The 13,438-nt window shown below is 44.0% G+C and overlaps 1 protein-coding gene across 1 annotated transcript in view; it reads right to left on the bottom strand.

The window, feature by feature from the left end:
* Window positions 1-1,936: 1,936 nt before the first annotated feature.
* The window catches only part of LOC139278172 (uncharacterized), a 165,886-nt gene continuing 154,384 nt past the window's right edge, over window positions 1,937-13,438 (bottom strand). The window contains exons 15-19 of the mRNA XM_070896826.1: window positions 12,343-12,459; window positions 12,201-12,243; window positions 12,007-12,113; window positions 7,834-7,952; window positions 1,937-5,609 (exon numbers count right to left, since the gene is read on the bottom strand). Coding sequence (XP_070752927.1) covers window positions 5,543-5,609; window positions 7,834-7,952; window positions 12,007-12,113; window positions 12,201-12,243; window positions 12,343-12,459 — 453 coding nt within the window. The 3' untranslated portion in view covers window positions 1,937-5,542. The remainder of the gene's footprint in view (window positions 5,610-7,833; window positions 7,953-12,006; window positions 12,114-12,200; window positions 12,244-12,342; window positions 12,460-13,438) is intronic.

The raw sequence follows: 13,438 nt of genomic DNA, 5'->3' as shown, positions 1-13,438 counted from the left end.
GGGGCCCTTTGGTAGGGAAATCGTTTTATTAATTTTAGTGTTGTTATTTAAAATTACAGCATCCACTGTATTTATATTTTAATAGTTTTATTAATTTTAGTGTTGTTATTTAAAATTACAGCATCCACTGTATTTATATTTTAATAGTTTTATTAATTTTAGTGTTGTTATTTAAGATTACAGCATCCACTGTATTTATATTTTAATAGTTTTATTAATTGCTTTGGCTCCTTTCAACCTGCTGAGTGCTGCTCAGAGGTTTGCACATACTTTTGTACAACTTTCAGGTCTAACTCTTTAGTGGAGGCCTGTGGGCTGCAGAGACCTGCTTGGTAGGGTTCACCCTGAGGATGGGAGAATGGGAGGAGTGTTGGGAGAGCGACACCTGGTACACCTGCTCAGAAGCAGGGCGGCATGCAGGAGAAGGCATCGCCGCCATCACCATGAAGCGAGGCATCGGGCAAGGGAGGCAGCAGCCATGATCGTTCATTCTACGCCAGACCAGTGAGCCCGCCGCCTTCGTCAGCCCAAATCAGGATTGTGGTTGGAGACAAGGGATATCCCCTGTCCACTCCACTGCGGAACCCCAGGACAGCGCCAGAGCATGCATAAAATGACACTCCCTGTGCCACCAGGTGCATCGTCGAGCAGTGCATAGGCATTCTTAAGCAGACGTTCTGGTCCCTGGCCCGCTCTGGTGGCACCTTGCAGTACTCTCCTCAATGGGTCTCCATCATTGTCGTGGTCTGCTACATGCTGCAAAACCTGGCCATCGTGAGGGGACAGCCGTCGGAGTTCGAGCCAGCAGCACCACCTGAGGAGGAGGAGGAGGAGGAAGAGGCGTAGGAGGAGGTGCAGGAGGAGGAGGATCCCCATCGCCCCAGAGCTATGAGACCTCGACCCAGCCCCACCCTGGAAGGGCTGGGTGCAGACTGGCCAGCACCCTCATGGGAGGGTGCGTCCTTACCTAAATGGAGGTTCCTGACACCTCCCCTGCAATCTCCCACCATTCATTATGTACTGGCGGTCTGCCAGGTCACCCCACATCAGGAAACAGTATTTTTTTTCTGTCCTCCACACCGTCCATCAGTGTCTCCAGCTCCATATCAGTGAACCTGTTGGCTCTCCTTGCACCTCTTACACCAGCCATCCTTCCAACCTCCTTCCCCCCTCAGGGCCTTGCTGCAAGCCCAGGCCTTTAAAAAGGCCAGGGAGAAGCTGGCTCATTAGTAACCCTTACCTACATGCTGAATTTCTCAGGGGTGATAACGTTCAAATTAAGACAGCCACACCGCTGAAAAAGCCACTTTGGAAGGGTTCATTAGCGCTGGAACCCATTTGTTCACTTTTGGAGCTGAATATGGGGTGGCCCAGCCACGGAAAATGTTGGCACTAATGGCCACAAAAGGTGGGGTGCAGACCAGCTTTCCAGCGGTACTGAATTTCGGGCCCCCTTTTTGCTATTAGGCAATTTAGAACAATAACTTTTTTTAAAAATTCTCAGCATAAATAGTTATTTGGTACTACTGTGAGAACGAAGTTTTAAAATATTACATAGATTACACAGAATTTACAGCACAGAAACAGGCCATTCGGCCCAACAGGTCTATGTCGGTGTTTATGCTCCAAACAAACCTCCTCCCACCCTACTTCATCAACCCTCTCAGCATAACCTTGTATTCCTTTCACCCTCATGTATTTATCCAGCTTCCTTGTTATTCACCTTAATTACTTCATGTGTTAGCGAGTTCCACATTCTATCCTCTCTCTGGGTAAAGAAGTTTCTCCAGAGTTCCTTATTGAGTAATTGTGTCCCAAGTGGCAAAGAGAGAGGGATTTTCAATTAAATTGAGTAAATATGCTGCGTTGGCATCCAGTTTTGTCATTATTGTATCATTGTTTCCCAAGATTGCTAAAAAGAATCAGACAGATATAACACTGTTATAGGAGTCATTTTATGTTATTATTGTCCCGTACATTATCGAAGGAAATAAATTCTCACCAAGTACAATAATGATCAGTGATGTTTGTTTTACATATTTGTGGTACATCAGGTGACGCGATAACTTCAAACTGTCTAAATATAAAGCAAAATCTCACCCTCAACCTCAATAACATTCCGTTGTATAATAACTAAAATATTAAAATAAAGCACATTGGCCACAAACTCTAAACAAGCTTTCTAATAATTTTATAAATTGCACCATTTTGCTTTGAGTACATTTTCTAAAGAAAAGTACTTGTGTCAAGTAGAAAAACACATCAGTAATATTTAACACAATTATATAATGATAAAAAAATGTTAAAATAAAACCTTAAAATCACTTCAAACTACTAAAACTAAGTTTCAGATTGCTGGTGAAATATGCCACATTGGTTGACCACTGTGTAAGAGCTAAGACAAGACTTAAATCTTGAGATTGTAAGAAATATAATAATTAAGAATGTATAGTAAGAAGAGTATCTGAATTCACCCTTATCCTGCAGTCATGGATTCCTGTTGTGCACTCTGAGGGATCTGTGGATTTCTACAGTGAACTTCTAGGAAAGTTAATGCACCAAGATCAACACCAACTACTCTAAAATAAAAAGAGAAATGCTGCAAATACTCAGCAGGTCAGGCAGCATATGTGGAGAAACATAATCTAACTTCCATCAATTTCTATCCTGTGCAGCACCTAACAATCTGCCCAAGATTCACATTCAACCACACCTTTCTCTCACTTCCTTCCTCACCTTGTATATGTCCTACTGCTGACTACAACCTTGCTAACTCACTCATTACCCCATACAGACTTTTGCAGACAATATTAAATCCTAACGTACCTATTATTACAGCCAAGAATAATTTAATCTCAAGATGATGCAGAGGAGATTTACGAGGATGCTGCCTGGAATGGAGAATCTTAGCTATGAGAACAGATTGGATAGGCTGGGTTTGTTCTCCTTGGAACAGAGGGGGCTGAGGGGAGACCTCATTGAGGTGTATAACATTTTGAGGGGCGTGGATATACTGGATAGCAAGGACGTTTTCCCTTGGTGGAGGGGTCATTTACGAGGGGGCATAGGTTTAAGGTGGTTGGTGGAAGGTTTAGAGGGGATTTGACGGGGGCTTCTTCACGCAGAGGGTTGTGGGGGTCTGGAACTCGCTGCCTGGAAGAGTGGTGGAGGCAGAAACCCTCACCACATTTAAAAGGTGTTTGGATGTGCACTTGAAGTGCCGTAACCTGCAGGATTACGGACCTAGAGCTGGTAAGTGGGATTAGACTGGATAACCTCTTGTTGGCTGGCACAGACACGATGGTAAGTACATCATGAAATCTATTACAGCCAGAGTGATTTCCTGGACTAGTTTCGATCACCTGGATGGGTTGGAGAGGAATTTTCCCATATTTCTTGTCCCCCAATTGGCCTGGGTTTTTATCTGTTTTTTTGCCTCATCCAGGAGATCGCATGGCTCCGGGTGGTGTGGAGTGTAAAATGTTGCGATACATGGGGTATCGCAGTTGTGTGAGATGGACTGGTTGGGCCGGATGCTCTTTACCTGTCTGCCATTGTTCATTGTTCATAGATTTATATGTAACCTTCAGGGCTGCTGATCGAGGGCCATGTGGCTCTTTGTCGGCCGGTGCGGACACATTGGGCCGAAATGGCCTCCTTCTGCAATGTAAATTTCTATGTTTCTATAAGTATTATTGTATGAGATTGGCAAGTATGATCCAAAATAATAACTAAGGAGACAAGGAAGACATTTTGTGGGGGAGGGTAATGGCTCACCTGCTCTGGGAATGGTTGTGCTTCCAGTGATAATTGTGGTGTTGGGTGTATATATACCCTACAGTGGAGAATGGTTTCCCTCGTGCTGTTTAACACACTAAATAGAGCGGTGCTGTCCTGTGTCTGCAAAAATGTAGTGGGGTGGGTGAGGCAGGATTAGAGATGGTCATGAATTCTCTTTACTGTATTTATCACCAGACTGAATCAAAGGATTCTGCTGCTGCAGCTCCCTAAAACTTCAGCATCTCGATTAAGAACGACAACAATATTGAAGCTTTTCCAATTTATGTAGACTGGATGCTTTGGTTATATGTGTATTATTTTCTGTGGGGGTCACTTTCTTTGGGGGTTCTCTCAAGCTCCGCCCGAAGAACTGTGGAAACTCCAGAAACATGGCCGAAATGCAGGGGAACCCCGCAGAAATTCACCACCACTACATTGAGGAATCATGTGTCAGAATGGGAGCAGAAAATACAGCCACCAAACAAAACAGAATACTTCACATTCACCCTCACCAAAGATACGTAACAGAAAGCACGGAGCACTGAAAGTTTACATTGTGCCTTTCAAATAGCAGATGCTGGCAGAATGCCTTCATTCCTGTCTTTGTAAACCAGCTCAGCAAGAAATAATGGAAAGTCATGGCATTCCATTCCAGAGGTTTACATCGTGAAATACTTCCACAATCACTCAGTCGCCATTCACTGTGCAGGCACAAGGCAATCCAGATATCCATCTGCACATATTTTGACAGCAAAACATAGAATTACAGAGAATTTTACATCACAGAATCAAGCTATTCGGCCCAACTGGTCCACGCCGATGGTTAAGCTCCATACAACTATTAAAATGATTATATTTAAAGTCTAATTTCCTGAATACACAGAAAAAACCTCACTGCTAACAGAGTAATTCTCAGCCCTGTCCCTTGCATTATCTGTTGTACTCAAAAATCACAGAACTGGAAAAGTTCATGTTGCAAGAAGAATGTCACAACATTGGTAACACTGGGCTTTAATGAGGGGCCCATCTGATATCAGAATTTAAAAGTTACGTGGTAGATTATTGGGGGGAGCAGCGAGGGAGCAGGGGGCGGGGGGCACGGTGGGTGGGTGAGGGTGGTGTGCAGGGATTGAAAATAAAAAATCAGCAACATTTAGGCCTTTCAATGATGAAAACTGAATGCCTACTGGGATCCACTTCCATCTTTCCCATTACCCTCATCTACATTACGGAAAGCCATTAGGCCAGTTTGCTGCCCATTTTGAAACTACAGCAGTTTGCTTCTTGGATTTCAGTAATGCTGTTTGAACAGCACAGTCATGCATCTTGATACAAAAGGGGGCAGACCGTAAATAGAAAGAAGTGGACATTCCTCATTCAAGATCGATAACCAGCCTTCACTTCTTAAAAGGGAAACACAGTGCAATATTAAGATAGAGGAATGGTTTGATTTCTCCTCTTTCTTCTCCCACACACAAAATTAAGCAAGAGCTGTAGCAAGATCAGAATTGCAACAATCAATTTAAAAAGGAAGCCTGGCTTCACTAGAAAGCAAGCAACTGGAGGATGCTCCTTCAGTACTGACGGAGTTGTGGTTTTATTACATGTATTCACGATGCACTATTACATACAGAGCATCACCTCTAGTTACAAGCTAACATTCTTGTGTCTCTTTATTAGCAGAGGGTTTGGAAATTCCTCAGCTATTTGAAAAGTCCCCTGCCTCCAGAATGCAACGACAATGCAGAGACATAATCCGGGATCATTGTGTTTCCATTGTGTTCGATCTGGAGCCTGCGGCCTGTTTCACTGAACGCTGAGACAGTTTTCTGTTGAAAAAAACCCAACCATCTTATAAAAGAAGACAAACAACCAATGACTTATTTCAGAGTGAACTGGTTTATTTAGCTTAATCCCACCATCAGTTTCAAACACTGTGGCACCCTTATTCATATCGTTGGACTTTAAGCGACAATTTTCTGACAATAAAGACAAACATTTGAGGCCCGAAATTATTGAGTCAGGTATGGAAAAACTTGGGTGGATCTCCTGCGAGGGGCAGGAATTTGGAATGGTTTCCGCATCAGTTAAGTTGGATCTGAAATCCCGATTGGGAGGGAGGTGGCTGTGTCTTCAAGCCACGTCCCCTACATAGCGACAGAAGTTTGAGGCCATTTCAGGGAGTGGTCACAGGCTAGCCCGGGAATTCCGGCCACCACCTCACTCTTAGGTCCAGCAGATCCCATGCCTGCTAAAGACAGGTGTAGCCTCTGTAATGGGCCGACCGAATACCAAAGTACAAAAGTAATCAATCCACTAAGTGCAGGCTCTGGTTCCCCTTCAGGGAATTTTATTTTCAATTTTCCCTTCAGCCCATTAAGGGCCTCTGAAGGGACAGGCTGCCATTCCAATTTATCGTGTGGGGGAGGGGTGGGTGCCACTGTAGTACCTCTACAGGTGCGAGACACCCCCTTCTATTATTAACATGAACCTCGGGTATGGTAGCATAATAGTTATGTTACTGGACTAGTAATCCGATAGGCCTAGACTAATGGTTTCCGCCTCAGTTAAGTTGGATCTACAATCCCAGCAGCTGGGGAATTTAAATTCTGTGAATTAAATTTGTAAAAATCTGGAATAGAAAGCTAGTATCAGTTATATTGACCAAGAAACTACCAGATTATTATAAAAACCCATCTGGTTCACGCATGTCCTTTTGGGAAGGAAAACTTACCTGGTCTGTGAAAAGCCTGACTCCAGACCCACAGCAATGTGGTTGACTCTGAAATGGCCTAGCAAGCCACTCAGTTGTATAAGGCGGCTCATCACCACCTTCGCAAGGAGGAGTAGGAATGGGCAATAAATGCAGGCCTTGCCAGTGACGACCACATCCCATGAATGAATAAATTAAAGAATGACTCCATCCCCAGGATTTGAGATGGTGTCAGCAGCCTGTAGAGTTGGCAGCCAGAATTCACACCTGATTGCAATTCCTGCAACGGAGTGAAAACCCAGCAATTTCAGAGTCTGACATCAAAGCAGTAACACTAGATAAATATTGGCCAGGACACCAGGGATAACTCCCCAGCTCTTCTTCAAAAGAGTGCCATGGGATCTTTTATGCCACCTGAGGGAGCAGATGGGTTCTCGGTTTAATGTCTCATCTGAAAGACAGAACCTCTGACAGTGCAGCACTCTCTCAGTACTTCACTGAGGTGTCAGCCTAGATTATGTGCTCATGTGTCTGGAGTGGAACTTGAACCCACAACTATTTTTGTCACAATTTCAAAATAAAGAAGCATTAACAGTGGCAACATTTAATTTGTCTCACATGCCTGAAGGCCCTAAAAATATTAGAAGGCAAGGGTGAACTGATGAAAGCATATTCCGGGAGAGGAGCAAAGCTCAAGCCCCAGCTCCTGGGAGAAGGTCGACTCTGAAGGCAAAATCTATTTAAGTGATTTTCAGCAATGAATGGACATTTTTGGAATAAGCTTAAAGATTGCCGTTTTGAATTATTTCAGGAATTAGGTGTAAAACCCCTGATACATTCGCTCCTGGCATGTGCCGGGAGACCATATCGTAACATTGCTTACTCCCAGTCTGTGGTTTTCCATCTGCTAACTTCAATGGATGAAGAATTGCAGGCTAGTATTGCACAATTCTGCAATGAGCATATTGGAATATTTAGTATTATATTCTGGGGTTGTTGTCAAAGTAAGATGGTAGTCAAAAGTATTTTGAAGCATCTCCTCCTCCTTCTCACCAACTGTTTATTGCTAGCTGTTTGTTGATTGGTAGTTTTCATACTACCCATTAGATCAAGAAATTAGAGATAGTCAAAGGATGAATTGAAATACACAGTAGTTAAAACATGAAACATCTCATTTGGTCCAACCAGTCTGTATCAGCATACGACCATACACTTTATATGATTGGTCATTCACCAGAAGAGGTAAATCTATGGCGTGGAAATGAAAAGCAGAACGGAATTTCAGCAGGAGTGCACTTAGAGAGGAGAGCTACAGCCCCAGGTGAAACAGATTATCCTACCTGATATTCTTGTTGCAGTAAATCGTAACCACAACAAAAATGATAAAAGCTCCACAGGCAATCAATGCAATATAATGATTCGCTAAAGCTGAAGGTGAGGTACTGTCACTGCCATGACCCTTTGGGAAAAAAATACTCAGTGTTAACAGATCAAAGCAGCATTTACGTTCTAGTCAGCTCCATTGAAGTAAAATTGGGCGGAGAGTAAACGAGGTGTTACACCCAAACACACCTCGCCGGGCACATTAGATCATAATCAGGCTTTTGCGTTACACTCCACAAATCTGGAATTCTCCAGTGAAACAACTAAATTAGCGGACGTGGCATATTGAGTGGATATCTATGATAAAATTTTCTGAAGGAGTTTGCATTTATACAAAATTGTTATCCAGTTTAAGCATTAAAAAGATAGCAGGGCCAATTTTGTCCCCTGGTATAAGTTAATTAAGAAGTGCTGATGCCAATCCATCCTAAATGATTCCCAGTACCAGCTGCAGATTTGGGCAGTGTAACAGACACACCACTGTTGGGGTGGAACATTTCATGTAAGGCAAATTTAAAGGGCTGCTAACAAAACTCCTGAAAGGTGTTGGTAAGACTCAAAAGGCATCACCGCCCATTAGTAGATTATTCCAAGGCTGAAGGAACAAGGGATTGAGCAACGGCAGGCAAAAATGAAAGGATAGGAAACATAAGATATAAGCTTGAGTCTGAGCAAATGACAGAGCAGCCCAACAACCAATCCACGTTTGATGGCTCCTTAAGTGCACAGTGCATTGCAGCATGCCTAGATAGAGAAAGCACGTTTCTGTCTCTGGCTGTACCAGCCTTGCACTACATTGTAGTTTCTTTCAGCAGGTGACAGAGCTCTGCACCTGGCTCGCTGATGACTCATGAAGACAGTTTCCCATGGTTGTCGACAGGTTGATGTGCCAGAACCTGCATATATAGATGGTGGGATCATGGCAGAGGCTGCTAATCTGGATTCACTGGCTTTTGATCACCCTGACAGGCTTTCTTCTAACAACTGTCAATAAAAACACCGCAAACGGTGACTGGGAACTCTTATGAAGTCTCCCACAGTACATGTTAGGCATGTGCATATATTATTGGTGCCACTGGGTCTTCTGTTCCAGGTTTATTTGGGAATAGGAGCCTTTGCATGCAGAAACCTGCCCCGATATTCCTCCCAATTTTGCTGGGCACTGCACAGGCTCAGCAGAACTGAGGTGCACTGTGCCTGTCCAGGCCTCAGAGTGCCTTATTTGGTGAGCCAAGTTATTTCATAGCCCAGTTGCTCCTTCCCCCACCTCCCCTACTTACAGCTGCCTATTTTACGTTCAAAAAATTGGCACTGGGCCTCCAAACTGCTTTGTGATCTTTCTTGCCTGATGTACAACAGTACTGTGGTCAAAGGCATTTTGAGGTGAGATTGTTTTAGCCAACCCCTAATAAATATATGTAAATGAGGGTCCTATTCCTGTTTGGTCAAGGCTACCTCTTTGGCCAAGCTTTTGGTCATCTGTCCTAATATCTCCTTATGTGGATCGCCACAACCCCATACGACAGGCGGCAACAAACAGCAGCAGGCATCATATCTGCGGCCATGGCTGCAGCCTGCTTTGGAGTGTTCCCCGTCGGACTGGAAGCCAAGCCTGTCAATCAGGCTGACTTCCGGACAGGGAACCTATCAAACCAAAACTACACACGCTGTGGAGTCAAAACTCTCCAACATTAACTATTTAGATGAAGGAATTGAGTGTAATATCTCCAAGTTTGCAGATGACACTTAACTGGGTGGCGGTGTGAGCTGTGAGGAGGACGCTAAGAGGCTGCAGGGTGACTTGGACAGGTTAGGTGAGTGGGCAAATGCATGCAGATGCAGTATAATGTGGATAAATGTGAGGTTATCCATTTTGGGGGCAAAAACACAAAGGCAGAATATTATCTGGATGGCAGCAGATGAGGAAAAGGGGAGGTGCAACGAAACGTGGGTGTCATGGTTCATCAGTCACTGAAAGTGGGCATGCAGGTACAGCAGGCCATGAAGAAGGCAAATGGTATGTTAGCCTTCATAGCTAGGGGATTTGAGTATAGGAGCAGGGAGGTCTAACTGCAGTTGTACAGGGCCTTAGTGAGGCCTCACCTGGAATATTGTGTGCAGTTTTGGTCTCCTAATCTGAGGAAGGACGTTCTTGCTCTTGAGGGAGTGCAGCGAAGGTTCACCAGACTGATTCCAGGGATGGTTGGACTGTCATATGAGGAGAGACTGGATCAACTGGGCCTTTATTCACTGGAGTTTAGAAGGATGAGAGGGGATCTCAAAGAAACGTATAAGATTCTGACAGGACTGGACAGGTTAGATGCGGTAAGAATGTTCCCGATGTTGGCGAAGTCCAGAACCAGGGGACATAATCTTAGGATAAGGGGTAGGCCATTTAGGACTGAGATGAGGAGAAACTTCTTCACTCAGAGAGTTGTTAACCTGTGTAATTCCCTGCCGCAGAGAGTTGTTGATGCCAGTTCATTGGATATATTCAAGAGGGAGTTAGATATGGCCCTTACGGCTAAGGGGATCAAGGGGTATGGCGAGAAAGCAGGAAAGGGGTACTGAGGGAATGATCAGCCATGATCTTATTGAATGGTGGTGCAGGCCGAATGGCCTACTCCTGCACCTATTTTCTATGTTTCTATGTTTCTATGCGGAGAAACCCGAACTTCCGGGTATCCCAACACAAACCCACCCACCCACCCCCGCCTATTCAGCCCACTCCTGTCAAGATTCAGCCCATAATCTACAGCGAGGCCATTCAGGAGAAAAATCAGGAAGCACTTTTTTACACAAAAGGAAGTAGAAATCTGGAACTCTCTCGTCCAAAAGGCATTGGCTGTTGGATCAATTGCAACTTTCAAGACCGAAGTGGATACATTTTTGTCATGTAAGGGTATCAAGGGATATGGTGCAAGATGGTAAAATGGAGACGAGGTGCAGATTAGCCATGATCTAACTGAATGGTGGAGCAGGCTCGAGCGGCTGAATGGTCTATTGTGTTCCTAATTATCGTATGTACCTCAAGGAATGTTTGGCGGCAGTGAGCCCAAGATTCCAAAAGGTACCCCCATTAGGGACTTCAACTGCAAGCCTCTCCCACGGGATGGATTTAGGTTTTAAGGAGCCCGTCTTCAAACTGGAACAAAAATCTTTAGCTGCAAAATCAGCAGAAAGCATTCCCAGCACTCTCTGGGCAATTGCCATTCACCTTCCTCCAAGCTGCACTGCAGGGACATTCCCTGCAGAAAGCCGACACTCTGTTTCTATGGGTGCTCCTGATCTGTGACCAGCAGGAATGTAGGAAAGCTGGTCACATGTCGGAGTGACATCATATGACCCTTATTTACATGTCTCTTAAATGTCTGCTTATTTCAGCTACTCCTAATTGCATGTGAAGAGCAGGCAGGCAGGCAGGAAAATTCATCAGAGGGGCAACAGGTGAAATTCTCAAATTTCCTGCGTTCCGAGCTCCTAAAACAGGTGCACTATGGCCATGAGGCTGGGCAAAATCGACTCTACTTGGTGTGCGGTGCAAATTAAATGTGACAAAGTATGACCAAATCTGAACAAGCTGCACCAATCACTTGAACTAGGAATGCCTCTATCTTGAATATTGCCAAAACCTCATCACTAACCCAACAGCAGAGGTCCCTGGCTTCAACCTCTCTCGAAGACAGTGGACGGCGCTCAACCCAGTCTGCACAGGGCACGGACGATGCAGTCACCTGCTTCACAAGTGGAAGATGAGGGACGACCCGAAGTGTGACTGTGACCATTAGTCCCAGACCACGGAACACATCACATCAACCTGCCCACTAAGGCACCCCATTTCTCCACTCGGCATCTCAGGAGGCCATCGATTGGTCATCCCATTATAAACTTTTCCCATCATACCAAAGTTGTAGTATTGACAACATAACTATCTCTAATAATCATCAATGGCACTCTTGTGATCACACAAGGATGGAATTCATTAATATGGTGAATGCTGACTTCACTGTGCTCAAACTACACTGATTAGGATCAAGTGATCACACAGCGTGGTGAAAGATTAATACAGCTGCTTCCACCCATACAGAATAAGATGAAATACACAGAGTAATGCACAGTATCATTCGTACCAGTAACACAGCAAAATGGGTCAAGTGGTCGCACTTGCAGGTGATGTTATTAAATTCAGTTTCTGTCGTACAACCAGCCTCACTCCAATCACCACTACTTGTGCTCCCTGTAATGAAAAGTTACAAAGTCAGCGGCTGTTCCTTTACTCATCAGTTCCAGAACTAATTAAGTAACTAATAAAATGATTTTCTACCTGTTTTGAAATCCCAAAAGACACATTTTCCAACTGATTGATTCTAAAATGAAATTGAGTTACAATAATCAAGGACTGTCAGTCATATAAATAATTGATTTTAGTAAGTTGAATAATGAAGAATGAATTTTTTTTTTCTTACCGGCAATGATACGTTCTGAAACTCAATGATCACTGGGTATTTGAGATTTTTAATAGTGACATTCACCACTTTTATTCCAACGACAAGATTGTTTAATACAGTGCTGTTATTGTGACCCTGTAGACACAACATAAACATCATGTAAATTTCTCGAACCAAGTACGGAATATTGTTGGTTACTTTAGACAAGAATAAATTTGAAAACTTTTTACACATGGAATAAATTAGCAATGAGTTGCATCAAAGCTGGTCAGAATCCATTCTTCTGCTTTGTTATTTCTTGTATCTGCCGGTGAAGCTCCCATGGCATTGCCCACAGAAAGTCAGGACAATTTTGTATTACACTAAACGAGGCAGAATCAAAAGCATTTCTGAATGGTGCGAGTGGGCAGCTACAGTTAAGCTACCCATCTCTACCAAAACAGAGGCAGCAGAGCTTTGCACACACATATTTGGTGCATGTGTAGGAATCGCCTCACCAACATTACAAAAAGATGATTGAGACTGGGTTAGTACATTGGCCTTTCACCTTTGAGGGCCTTGTTTCCAATCCAATCTAACTGATCAAATAGGAGTCTCTTTTCTCAAATAGGAGACTATTGATCCAGGATGCTGAATGTGGGGAGCAGAAAAGTTCCCGCTGTGTAGCTGGAAGTGATCTCCTGATCTTGGTACACAGTAAAGGGACACTTACTCTGTAGCTAATTGACCTGACATCAGGTGACACACTGGAAAGTGTTTTGCATTGCCGTAGATGGATGGTCAGTGTTTCTATTCCCCAGTTGCTCGTAGGAGCAATAGCTTCAGCAATTTTCCCAGCTAGTTAAAAGTGCCCCAGAATACTGTGCTGCTCAATTCTTTTGCAAATGCACAATATTTTGCAGTATAAGTGGAGGTTGGTTACAGTTGGTAGGAATGTACTGGCCGGTGGTGGAAAAATCTTTAAATGGAAATCCAGCATGTAGGGAAGATTCATGTTTGAAAATCAAAGCGATGCAAAGGATGAGGGAAACTGACATGGAACTTGCTGCTCCCATAGGGCCCAAGTTTCGAGCCGCGCCTAGAACGGCGCAGTCCCGACCTGGACGCCCGTTTT

The sequence above is a fragment of the Pristiophorus japonicus genome, chromosome 13 (genome assembly GCF_044704955.1).
Source record: "Pristiophorus japonicus isolate sPriJap1 chromosome 13, sPriJap1.hap1, whole genome shotgun sequence".
In the NCBI taxonomy this organism is placed as follows: Eukaryota; Metazoa; Chordata; class Chondrichthyes; family Pristiophoridae; genus Pristiophorus; species Pristiophorus japonicus.
Note: the sequence above shows the minus strand (reverse complement) of the source record. Positions and strands in the feature narration are given on the sequence as shown.